The 12,824-nt window shown below is 35.4% G+C and overlaps 1 protein-coding gene across 10 annotated transcripts in view; it reads right to left on the bottom strand.

The window, feature by feature from the left end:
• The window catches only part of GULP1 (GULP PTB domain containing engulfment adaptor 1), a 159,930-nt gene that overhangs the window by 33,498 nt on the left and 113,608 nt on the right, over positions 1–12,824 (bottom strand). For all 10 annotated transcript variants that reach the window (XM_075756140.1, XM_075756138.1, XM_075756136.1 and 7 more), the window contains 2 exons: positions 11,319–11,390; positions 2,639–2,737 (listed from right to left, as the gene is read on the bottom strand). In XM_075756140.1, coding sequence (XP_075612255.1) covers positions 2,639–2,737; positions 11,319–11,390 — 171 coding nt within the window. The remainder of the gene's footprint in view (positions 1–2,638; positions 2,738–11,318; positions 11,391–12,824) is intronic.

Here is a 12,824-nt window from a genome sequence, read left to right as displayed (position 1 = left end):
AAAGTAAATCTTTGGATTTCTTCACGTACATAAGAGCAGGAAAGCTGCAGTAACATGTTTGAATGTCTCTCATTGTACATGAGAGTGCCAAAAAATGTACTTAAAGTATAACAAAAGTTAGCAAACTCATCTCCTAAGAAATGTTCCCATTTTTACTAAAAGTAAGCAGGAAGTTTTTATTTGGACAGCATTTATCTGGAAGTGTTTATTTGGACAGTAATTTCTGTTCTACAAGATTGGTTTTACTGTTGCTTTGCGTCCCTGTGCAATTTATTTAGGGACTGATTGTGTAAAATACTCTGTTCTTTTTCCAGGTGCACACCATCTTCAGATTTCATCATCTTCCAGGGTTTGTTAAAATGGTTTTACAGAAATAAGTCCTTATTTTTTCTATCTTACATATAGAAAACAGAAATAAAATGACATTGTTATCTCAATACAGGTGAACAGAGAAATAAATATCTAAATAATTGCTTACTTAAGGTGCAACTTAAACAGTTTTTAAACATTATTATTTGTGTATTTTCAATACTATATTTCACTTTCCATTAAAAAGCATGTTCCAGCTATTTAAAAGTTGCAGTGGCCATGCTCTTCAGCTGACAGAGCTTGACAAGACTGAAATAAACTCAACTATTTTTTTTGTTGTTTTTCCTCAACAAGTCTCTTCTTGGTATTTTATTTTATTTGGCTTATTACATGGGAAACAGTATTTGTTTTAAAGGAAAATATGCAGTTTAGATGTGAACTATTATCTATCAAAAAAGCAAGTTTCTGTGCAGCACCGGGTTTCCCAGATTGCTATAAGCTCATAAACAAGGGCATGCTCTCTCTGCACACAATCATTTATCAAAAAAAAATGTAGCATACGGGCAATCTTTGCCCCTTGCCCCAACTGGGTTCCTTTTCTCAGTATTTACAGCCGTTCTTCTGTGTATCCTGTTTCTCCCATGCCCCCATATCTCTCTCACACTTAACCTCTTTCTGTTGTAACTCTAACAGTTACATATAACAACATATGCTTGTTTTGGCTCTTTTAGGTTTATAGATCCATGTAACTACCTTATATCATTTAACAACAAAATCACTTTTCTATAATCCATTTTTGAGTGCCAAGTATAGAATCAAGTCCTGATACATAAGCAGGCCTCCTGTTCCTACCACAATTAACAGTCATCCCATGAATACAAACCAATATTTCTCTGTAACAATACTGAAGAGATCTGTTTCAAAAACACACAGAAAAGATGATTGTAATCAGCGATGATAATACAGAATTTAAGTCACTTCCTAAAGCATCTACAAATTGTGCAAAAAGAAGGAAAACTTGATTCAGAATTACATTTACATGTAGCTTTAAGGAACAAAATGGGGGAGATGAAAAGACTACTCATAGTTGCTCATCATTTGAGTTGTAACGACAACATTGCTAAGAGATTAGAATGTTCCTATTTCCCGAGGAACTTCTGTCCCACAGCTTTCTGTTAATCTCTGCAAGAAGAGTTAGGAAGACTAACATATTTTGGCATTTAAAACTGTTATTTTAGAACAGTTTTTGCCAGTGTATGGGGTTTAGTACCCCTTTCTGCTCTATGATGTAAAGATGATGCAAAAACTGCAATTGAAGTTGACAAGGATATTTCTTGCCCCCTCTGCTTATGAACTGTTGACTTGTGGTTGTATCAAGTGTCTGAAGCAAAAATGGGTTGCAAGTAGATACAGCCTTGAACAAAAGCTACCTTTTCTCAAAAGGCAGGATTCGCTGCCTGAATGGTAGCAATTACGCCAGAATGAAGCAGCAGTAACAATCAGTTCATTCAAACCCAACATTCAACATATGTATAAAAGATTTAAGAGCACTCAGATGTTAAGAATTGCTGACTATCAAATAAATACTTTTTAGCTTGATTACATCTATCTCATTATTCCTCTTTGAAGTCCGTGAGGAGGATGTTTTGCTTACTATGTAACCCCTTCCAATATATTAGAGCAAACAAAGAAACAGAAAATCCATCCACGGGATGAGTCAATGGACTCAACTGCTGAAAAGGCAGGCATTGTCATGCTGGGCCAGATGAAAAGCCTACACTAGTGCTTATGGCCTGCTCCGTGAGAAATGGATACACACCTGAGAAACACAAGCATTCTAGGGAGGAGGGATACAATAAAAAAAATTTAAAACACAAGAAAAGGAGGAAAAAAACAGGTTAAGGAAAAAGAGAGGTGCAATTCCAAGGCAGCAGCATGAAGAAAGAGTCACTGCAAACAAATTGTCTCCTCATTCACCTGCAGACACCTACACAACAGTGAACATTTGGAAAAGTGTTTATCATATGCGATTCACATTTTTTTACCACAGTGTTTTCATCTTCCTCAGAGTTTAAAAGTTCTGGTGTGAAAGGATTAAAAAAAATTAAATCTCACTTTAGCTACAGTCTGTATTTTGGACTATCGTGCACCTTCCTGGGAAGATGTCACCCATGTGTTGTAACAAGAAATGGTATTTTAGAAAAAATTTCCATCAACAGGCTGGCTTTCATTATAATACTTTTTTAAAATATAAACCAATAAAAACATTAAAAACAGTTAAACAATATTTAATTACTAGTTTAGCACCATAAACATATCAGTCTCTTACCTTTGTTTTTGGATCTAGAATTTTTACACCATAGATTGAGATTTGTAATTCAACTTTGGGTGTCTTCTGGCCTTCAGATTTCTTGATATGTCTTGCAAACTACAAGATGAAAAACACAACAGCAATCACATTAACCATAAGTTGGGGTTTTTTTTTTATTACTTCTTATTTCCTCTCAACTCCTTCCACCTGAAGCTGTCTCCTTCCTTCTTCAAAAAGCTCTTATAAACATCAACCATTCCAAAGTCAAAGTTCAGACAGAACAGGATTTCTGATTGCACACTACAGAATATTTCTATAATTCAAGAAAAAATATTTTCAAATTACTTAACTGGTTCTCTTGAAACTTATCTGCTGCTTATGCACTTAATTTAAGCTTTTGCATGAAATTTCTAGGAGAACAGTAGAAACATGAACACTTTCAGTTTGTCACCTACTTGGTTGTTCAGCAGTGAACATCGTTATGTTTTCCACATCTTGCTATTTCTACACTCACTTCTGTACACAAGCACAGAGGGTAGTTCCCATCCGTTCTTCTAAGGAAATCAGTTCTTGTAAACAGGTTCAGTCTAAGAGCACTACAGCTTTCAACACCTAAGAAATACTTGATCTCTTCTACCATATTCTCAGGATTTATTTGCTAACAGCTCACTAGATGATGGCTAGACAACACTTCATATGACTGGGTCAGGTAACATGTCCTATTCGAAACATTTTCTGTCCTTTTATGTCTCCTTTTCTAGCTGCTAGATCTGACTTGTCTTTCTCTCCTGAACACTGCATATAAAATAAGCAGAGTATGTAAAATCTGCTGCTGCATGGCAGTTAAGAAGTGTCATGAATTTGGGTAACTTTCTTAGCAAAGATATGGAATTGCTCTATCTTTTGCTCTGCTACCAGCCCTTTCCCTCTCAAGTCTGTGACAGCCTGGAAGCCTTGGCTTCCCCCCAAATACCTAAACCCCTGATTTTAATTAATTATTTAAGTGATAGTTGAGGGTTTGGGTTTTTGCTCTGTCCTTATCCCTATGCCAACCATTACTCGGGAAATCTTTCCATGAACTCATTTGCTTTACACAGTATGACTGTCTCCATCTATTTTATTTCATTTTGCTTGTGGGCAGCTCTATTTATGGCAAATTACTAACCAGTTTTAAGAACCACCCTAAAAGCACATAATTAACCTATTTTTCCCTTCCTCCCAATTTTATTCATCATTTCGAAAGCACTTAGTGAAATTTTTTGTAACTAAACTTAACCGTTTTGACTTCATACTTTTGACTTCATACATTAATGTTACTACATGACCTATCCAGTTTATTACTGATTAATGTATCATATTAGCTGATAAGTAGCACACAGTTCACTAGGTTAAAAAAACCCAAAACCCAAAAACCCGCTACACCAAAAAACCTAACAACCCCCCCCCCACCTAAGCCTCTCTATGACATTCTCAAAACCAACTCTTAAACCCAAATACACATTTTACATTTCAGCACTACGATTGCTACAGTCATTGGCCAAATATTTTATGAAGGTTTGTACATGATGACTTACTAGTGAAAATCAACTAGTCAAAAGTCAAGCAAATTTAACATAACTTCTAGTTCTGCCTCTCTTCAATATCATGTGTGTAGCTCTTGCAATATACACATGCTTTTCCTGTCCTATTTATCTTCAAGTCCATTTCTCACATATTTAGAGTATACTTTTAGTACAGTTTAATGAATATCCCCATCCCTTTATTTTAATTAAGGTGGGTCATCTCATATGCATTAAAAAACCAAAACAAACAAAAAACCCCAAAACATTTTATAGAAAATAAAATCAAAAAACCTAATCACTGGTTTACAGGCATTTTGGCCAACATTTCTTGACTTTCTAGGGCTACTCAAAATGGCTAAAGGAAAAAAATATTTTTTCATTAATGAAAATCACTAATTAAACCCCATAGTGTATGTTGAGAATGATGATGAAATGCTTGTTTTCCAACTGTAATAATCTCAGAGTCCTGAACAACAGCCACAACATAAAGACTTTTTAAAATAAGTAGATCTGAATAACTTGCATGAGTTTTAGAACAGCTGGCCAAAGCTTGCTCCAAGTAGTCAAGAAGTCTTACAACACTAAGGAAGTTTCAGAATTCTGTGCCAATACTAAAAAATGGTAAACAAAATGACCCTACCACGTCTCCACTCTCGAAAGGCATAAATCAAGTTCAAGCACTACAGAATTCAAGTGAGATGAAATTAATGATGATCAATATGGATTTTACAAAAAATACAGCTCATTAAAATAGACAAAGCATTTGACTGAGTTTTGCATGCCATTATATTTAGGAAATGAAGCAATACAAAGAAAGTATTAGTTAAGTTAGTTACATTAGTCTCCAGATGCAGTTATAAACAGGAAATTGTCATTGGGAAGATATGTTTCTAATGTATTCCAGAAGGGTTTATTTCTTAAGCATGACATTATTGAACAATGACCAGGAGGAAAATAATTACTGATAAAATCTGCAGGCAGAAAAAATAAGAGGAAAAACTGGGGAGAAAAGTAACTAATGACCTGAGATCTAAAATCATTACAGGGGAAGCTTGGAGATCACGAACTGATAGAGGGGCAAATAACACAGAGAATACCTCACCAACCAGAACACCACAGATTGCCCATATGCAAACAATCTCTGTTGCTCTACCAACTTTGCAAATCATACATACGGGAACAAACTTATTTTCTTGGGCGACTACTCTGTGAAGATGGAGTCAAGTCTTGATGTCATGGTAGGCTTGCCACTAACTGTGGACCTTCTTATGAAACTACAATTGGGAAGATTAATGCAATCCTTGGATATTTCAAAAAGATCCTTAAGAAGATAACAATGGGTGCATTGCATCAGTTACTTGTGAGAAACTACTCAAATTTTATGTTCTGAGGTTTTCAAATGCAGAAGGATGTTAACAAAATGGAGAAAGATCACATGATATTTGCAGAAGTTAGCAGAGAACTGGAAAGCCACTTAATAAGAGACTCCAGCAAATCAAAAACAAGCTAATGGTGAAAGAAAAACACAAAAGAATCTTTTCAACACAGCCACCCAGAGAGACAAACAAGCTTTTTAATCAAAGGATTACTGAGAAACTGTGACTGAAAAAGTACACGTAGATAGATTGAGAAAATCTGGTACAGTTACTTTCTTAATGCTTTTCCTGCCCAGTCCCTGTTCTCTGTAATAACAGGTAACATACAAATAAATACTGATCAGTAATTTCTTTCGTAGCTGACCTTCTCTAGAAAGCCAAGTTCAGCCACATCCCAAACTTGCGCAGGGTTTGAACAGCAGATCCTAACACTTACTCGGGTATCAGACAGTCTGCTTTTTTTAATTCTCTCTATTTTTTCTTACTCATTCCTTACACCTACAGAGGACCCTGAGAGACCTCTGGACAGGGGAGATTTACAAACATTATTTTCTTCTTTCAGAACTAATTTGAAACAAAGTAATATTTGTAGCTCACACAGTAATATGATTATTTAAGTAAAAATCTGTAGCCTCCCATTGACATCAAAATGGACAATGATATAAAATTAAAATGATTCACAGCATGGCTTGGGAAGAGATATGATGGGCCAAATTCTTAAGCTGTTAGTTTATGCATATATTGTTCTAGGCAAGACACCCAGATTTGGCCCAATAATAATATGAGCAGCTCAGTGGGATGGGCTAGCTTTTATTTAACTGCTTTGGAATTAACATCATATTTTCCTTGAATCTCTTACGGAAAGCAACAGATACAAATAAATATATTTTCTATGGTTTAATTTAACTTTAAAAATAAAGAAGAAAAAACTTCTATATATCTTGTATTTTATTACAGTAGCAGGGAAAATTGCAAACTTTGAGATTCTTATTAAAATTACATTTGAAATGCTTATGCATCAAGTCTTAGCAAACCACAATCAGAGAATCAATCAGCAAAAATACCATGAAGGAAAAAAATCATGTTTTAAAAATACTTGGTAGCTTTAGTTAAGGAAATAATGGTTAAAACAAATTCTATCCAAATCAATTTAAGCTATGCAAATCAAAACTATGTGGTTTTACTTAATATTTACAGCTCACTGCACAATTAAAGAGTTTATTAAAAAAAAATTGAAATGAAGGCAGATGTTTCTGCGATGTGGGTGCTAATCTTCAGCCCAGGGAATAAAGGTTCAACTCTTCCATTTTACTCAGGCTTCCAGTAAGACATCAGACATTGCAATTCATGTGGACACCTTAAAAGACATCTGTTTGAGGGCAATGCAGTTGTCTAAGCTGAGAGACAGCTTTATACCTAGCTTTGAGAAGATGCTTTTCCTCTATTTTTTTCATAAAAAACATTCATTACAAGGAAAGATGCCTGGAAACAAAACAAAAAAGCCCTATTTCTTTTGCAGTGACTACGTATCATCTTTTGGGTCATACTGTGGTCCAAACTCTCATGCACTTTTTAGGTGGGTATAATGAAATCATAACCTCTGAAAAATAGCTGTCAAGAAGAAGAAAAGGATGAAAAGGCCAGATATGCGAACCTGAATCTCTCCATGATCAAGTAGGTAGTTAAAAAGCTGTCTCAGAAATTCATTTCTATGGAATATGTTGTATTTTATTTTCCAAACACACACTGGACTGAGAGGAAGGCTATTGATCTATTAATCACAGTGTAAAAGGCAATGCAGTATAGTCTTTTTCCTATTTTTTCACCCCCTGAAGGTTTTCGTTTCTTTGTTTTGTTGGTTTTGGAGGGTGTTGGGGCTTTTTTGTTGTTGTTGTTTTCAGCTGGGTTTTTTTTTGTTGTTGTTTTGTTTGGTGGTATGAGGGTTTGGGGGGTTCTTGGGGTTTTTTTGGTGGTGTGGTGTTGGTTTTGTTTGTTTGTGGTGGGTTTTGTTTGAGAGGATAAACAGGTATTCTCTTCTTCAACTCTTCTCTGATCTGCTTTGGTCTTCAGGCTGTCCCCGGCTGGTCCCGAACCACACATTCTGTTTTCTCCAGTACTTCAAAGAGAACAGTCATGGCTCTAAGGCTTGACTGGAAACCTCTTTACCCCAGTATTAAAGATTTGCTGTTCTCCACCCTCCTCTGACCTTTCAACAACAAATAAAAACCAGCTTTACCACAAAAGGGAGCTCAGAACAATATCCACTGATGGCTCATTAAGGGCAGCAGCAGGACAGCATCACGGCATGCTGGGAAGTGTGTGAAAAGCACACTTCACTTTGTGTATCCTTATGGGTCAAGGTGTTGATGGAGAATATTTCAAGGGGCTTCAAAGTGATTACTTCTATTCACATTTTCTGTTCATCTCCACTCACAGAAGGAAAGAGGAGGAGAAAAGGAGAGAGAGTTGGAAGTTGGGTAAGGGAATAGCCTTAAGTTTGGTCCTCACAAAAACATCTCTTGGAAGACTGTAAAAGGAACAGCCCACAACCCAGGTGCTTACATCTGGTTTCTCCCTAACACCCCTCCATGCCATTTTCTTACTAGTGGTCTGGTGATGCTGCCCTTTCCATCTGTTATGTTCATCCTTCTGCCTGTTCTCACCTCTGGCAGCCCCTCAAGTACTTTTTTAGAAGGACCAAATTAATTTCTACTGTCTGATTTAGAAATTATATCCTGCATTAATCAAGGAAAGTAATCTATGCACTTTATAAAATAAAGTGTGATTTGACAACATTTACACATTTGAGTAATGTAAGTATGTTCTGATACAACATCTTGGTAACATTTTCCTTAGTTTTTATTTCATTCTAGAAATAAGTTTGACTAGAAAACTGGAAGGAAAAAATTGTTTGTAATAAATTATGATAACAGCTCACCTTATCTTAGAAACAAAAATACACATTTTAAAACATTAGTGTCCAACTTTCTTCTTTCTCCTGTAGTACAGGTCCAACTCCAAATTTGAAAACACAAGGGGAAATCCCCACTAGATAAAACCACTGGACAACTCCCTAGAAATATTACGTATAGATGCTTGAATAAACCTGTATATCCAAATTGCAACTGACCCAGCAAAATGGTCAAGTGTTTAGAAAATACAGTAATAGTAGTATTTGGGATAACACAAGTACAACGAAGCATCAAAATTTTCCTCCACATTATTGTATTTTACTGTAGAACATCAGCTCCACCTGCTGGTAAAAGTTCGTTCATGGAGTGGCATGCTACAGTCTTGCACAAATCCATGTTTGGCAAGCAAAAAGTCTGTGTGTCGTATGAGTTAAGAGCTTTTGATTTAAAGACACGAAGAGTTGTATATCAAATGTCTACTCTGAAATAATTTGACGACATGATGGCTTAGGAAAAATAGTTTACAGTGACAGCATTTCATGGTCTAGGTATCACTGTAAGCACATGACTTCAAAAGGTTATTAGTGCGATGCATGCCAGTTGCAAAAATAGCTCCAAATATTAAGAAAGAGTCAGCTGTTTTTCTGGTAGCTATTAATTTTCATTAAAAAATTATGATTAACAACATTGTGATTAAAACCAAATCAATATAATAAAAAATATAAATATAGCATCAGACATCTACACACATCTTTTAACTCTCCTACTCTAAAAAACACTATATATTTTTTCTTTCAATGTAAGACATTAATTTCCAAGCTCTTTTCACTGCTCCAAACTTCCAAGCTTGTACAAAATAGTGTGATTCTGGCAGTAACGATTTGGATACATATCTCCAAGGTGGTTTATTTAGGGAACACATGTAAAAAAGTTAGAACAGATATCTACATACTCCAATGACACCACAAGTGTGTGTGTGTGTGTATATATATATATATGAAAAAAAATAATCTCTATTTTTAAATTTTAGTGCTAGGCTGACAAATGTTTTTTTCCCCAAAACAGGAAAATAGTTCTGGCTCTTCCTACACTTCAGAGAACAGTTATTTGAAACCCTTTATGGACCTTCTTTCAAAGCAAACTATTTCAAGGTACAAATGATACAATCCAACCCACCAAAAGCCTCCAGGGATCAATGACAGCCCAGGTTAGCCTGGATTTCCAGTGAGACAGAGATATTTAGCAGCGATTCTATGTTTCTATGAAAACTTCTCCATAGTAGGATATTATCTTGACAGATTTCTGCACAGAATTAACTTTGTTCAGGGTAATGGAATTTTATAAATACAAAACATCTAATACAACAGGCTTCATTCCAGTATTAGCCGTAAACTGTACACGGTGCACACAAAACCATACATTTTGTTTCCACTGGCAGCATGCTGCAATGATTAAAAAACGGTCACACTTACATTAGCCTAAAACACTTGAAAACAACTAGGCAATAATGTCTCTGATGAACCACAGCAGAGTAAATCTTTTTGGCATAAAACGTTCTAGGAATTGACTAAGTGAATCTTTAAAGGCAGTTGTACTATTTTGGTAGAGCAAAAATAATGGCAAAGACCTTCTGTTTCATTACCTTAACACAACTGCTAATCAATCTTGGAAAGATGGCTTTTTCAAGAGAAACCTCAGTCTTAAAAGCTGAGCTACATAAATAGAGTTTCATGCCTTTCTTCCTTTTGTATTATAGCTATAACACAGAATCAAATTTTTAAAAGATTGATTCCCAAAATTTTCTGTCCATTTCTGAGGAACTTATGTTTAAATGAATAATGAAAACTCTATGAAAAGTTATGAAAAACTACAATAGTATGCAGAACAATTTTTACATCTAAATAAATGATCCAATAGCTCTAGTATGTGAACGGCTGTGTGGTTGTTTTACCTGCCAGCTGGGTTAAAACACAGCAAGATCTGATTTTTTCAGCCACCTATGTGCACCAGCACATAGATGGGGTTTGCGTGCACAGTCCTTTTCCAAAGAAACATGAAGACCTGGAGGACAAGACAGTAACGTCCCTTGTCATAAGCAGGCTTAGTTTGTAAACCCTGTTCTCTCGCTACAGCTCTATTTCCAGATATATCGGGGGAACAGCATTCATGCCAGCATCACAAACCTCCACCTCCAGTCTAAGCGTCAGTTTACGTGGATCAGACCGATTAGCTTTCGATGAGCAGTCAGGGACAGCCAGTACCCACAGAGCTATCACAGCCCGATTACAGTGTGGTTTGACACTCTTACTGCTCCAGCACCAACAGCTTACCTTATGAGGGTGGGTACTCTATGCTTTGCAATAAGAGGCAACTTGCAGGAAGCAACGCACAGCCCAGAGAAATGCAGGACAGGCAGGACTGAAGTTACTAGTTTTTCAGTCAAGGAAGAGTTCATTTTCTTTAATTCTCTGACAACACGTTTGAAGTGCCATAATTAGAGGTATTCAATAGCCGTAAAGTGAGGATGGCAGCTAAAACAAATTGTTGCTACCTAAGTTTGTATTAACAAAGCCCTAAAGTTTCCAAAGAACAAGCATTACACATTAAGGTACGTAAACTTTATACTATAAATAATTGTATAATCTAGGAGACAACTAAATATTTGTACAGCAGAACATCTGATAATATGGACGTAACAGGGAAGGCCCTACACAACAGTGAAGAAATTAATAAAAGCAACTGCTTCTAGAACCAATGAATTTACATGGAAACACTTACAAAGCATCTTATCTGTGAGAAAAGGTTAATAATACATTCCATTTATATTTCATTAAAAATTCTTTCTTACCTTTAATTTTCTAACAGCATCTCTTACAACTTCTGTGCCTTTGGGCTGCTCTACTTCCGTACTGCCAAGAAACTAGGAAGATTGTAAATTGTGAGAAATGAGTTATGCATTGAAAGGCCTGATTAACTCAAGTAATCTTATTTTCCAATTATTTCCAAATAATATTTTGGAAAAACAACCCTTTCAATAGTTGATAAATAACAAATCTTCATACAGCTATTTCTAATCAAGAGAACAACAAAAATTAAATTCTAATTACACAAATATGAGAGTTATCATAAGCAGCTTTAAAAAAAAAAAAACCATTTTATTTATCTTGATCCTATACAAGTCTGTAAATTAGAAGTACCTTTTTCTACTGGGGAATTGTCATGTTGGTAATATCATCTCTTTTGGAAAATAATGAAAACAATGCAAAAAACCCCAACTGATATAAGATACTTCCCATGAATCAACATGAGTCAATGGTTTGGACTATGCTATTAAAACTTTGATATAGTGATGCAAGATAAATTAAAAAGACCTGATTATGCACTCAGAGCTGCTTGGTACAGTAACTTCAGAGATTTAAAGGAACTAGTCTCCAACTCACATAAAAACAAGGCTCATATTCAAAGGATTTCTACTAGCAATCATATTTTTACCAAGTAAGGTTTTAATGAAAAACTTTACGTTCTTCTGTACAGTTTTGCTTGCCTTCTACTATACAGTTATGAAAGGTACAATAATCTTGCCCAAACCACATTTATATAGTAATTTAATCAATTTTTAATTGCTTGATTTTCACATTGAGGTACATTGGTTTAAGTCACACCATGTACATGTATATGCCAAAAATAATGCTAGTAAGAACGAACAAACTCCCTTTTTTCTCTAAAGTACACAATTTTCTGTGTAACATGATGCACAGAGGTATGTATAATTTTCAAGTCTTAACAGTTTCAAAAGGAACTTAAATTTGCCAAACCACAGATGCTTTCCACATAGTAACTCTGAAGTTTTTGATTTTACAAAAACTTCAAAACGTGTTTACTGTAGTCAATGTGCTCAAGCTGTACTCCTGCAAGAAACTTTGCAGCTCTACCAATAATTAAGTCTCATTAGAAATTTACTACTGACTCTGAAATATGATGTGCCATCTTGAATACAACAGTATGTAAATAAAAACACCACACACATCTGCTGTCAATATTCTCTACTATTACAATTCTCCAGCTAGGAGACCAAGGTTTTGTAATAACAAAGCAGAAACTTCTATTGCTAGAATTGATGTCTTTCATGCAACATCTTTGATGACTTTAAATAGAGGGTGTGTTCTTCCCTGGAAATGTGACAATTGCAGAAAATGCATACAGAGAAAGAAGAATGATTTTTGGACATTACGGATACTAGATGTGACAGACAGAAAGGTGAATGAATATGTGAGCAAAAAGGAAAAAAAAACCCAAAACGGCAACCACAGGCTTAAATGTACAAGAAAAAAATAGGTAAGGTCAGATGAGAATT

This window comes from Balearica regulorum, chromosome 6, assembly GCF_011004875.1.
Source record: "Balearica regulorum gibbericeps isolate bBalReg1 chromosome 6, bBalReg1.pri, whole genome shotgun sequence".
NCBI classification, from domain to species: Eukaryota; Metazoa; Chordata; class Aves; order Gruiformes; family Gruidae; genus Balearica; species Balearica regulorum.
This window is presented reverse-complemented; position numbering and strand designations above follow the sequence as displayed.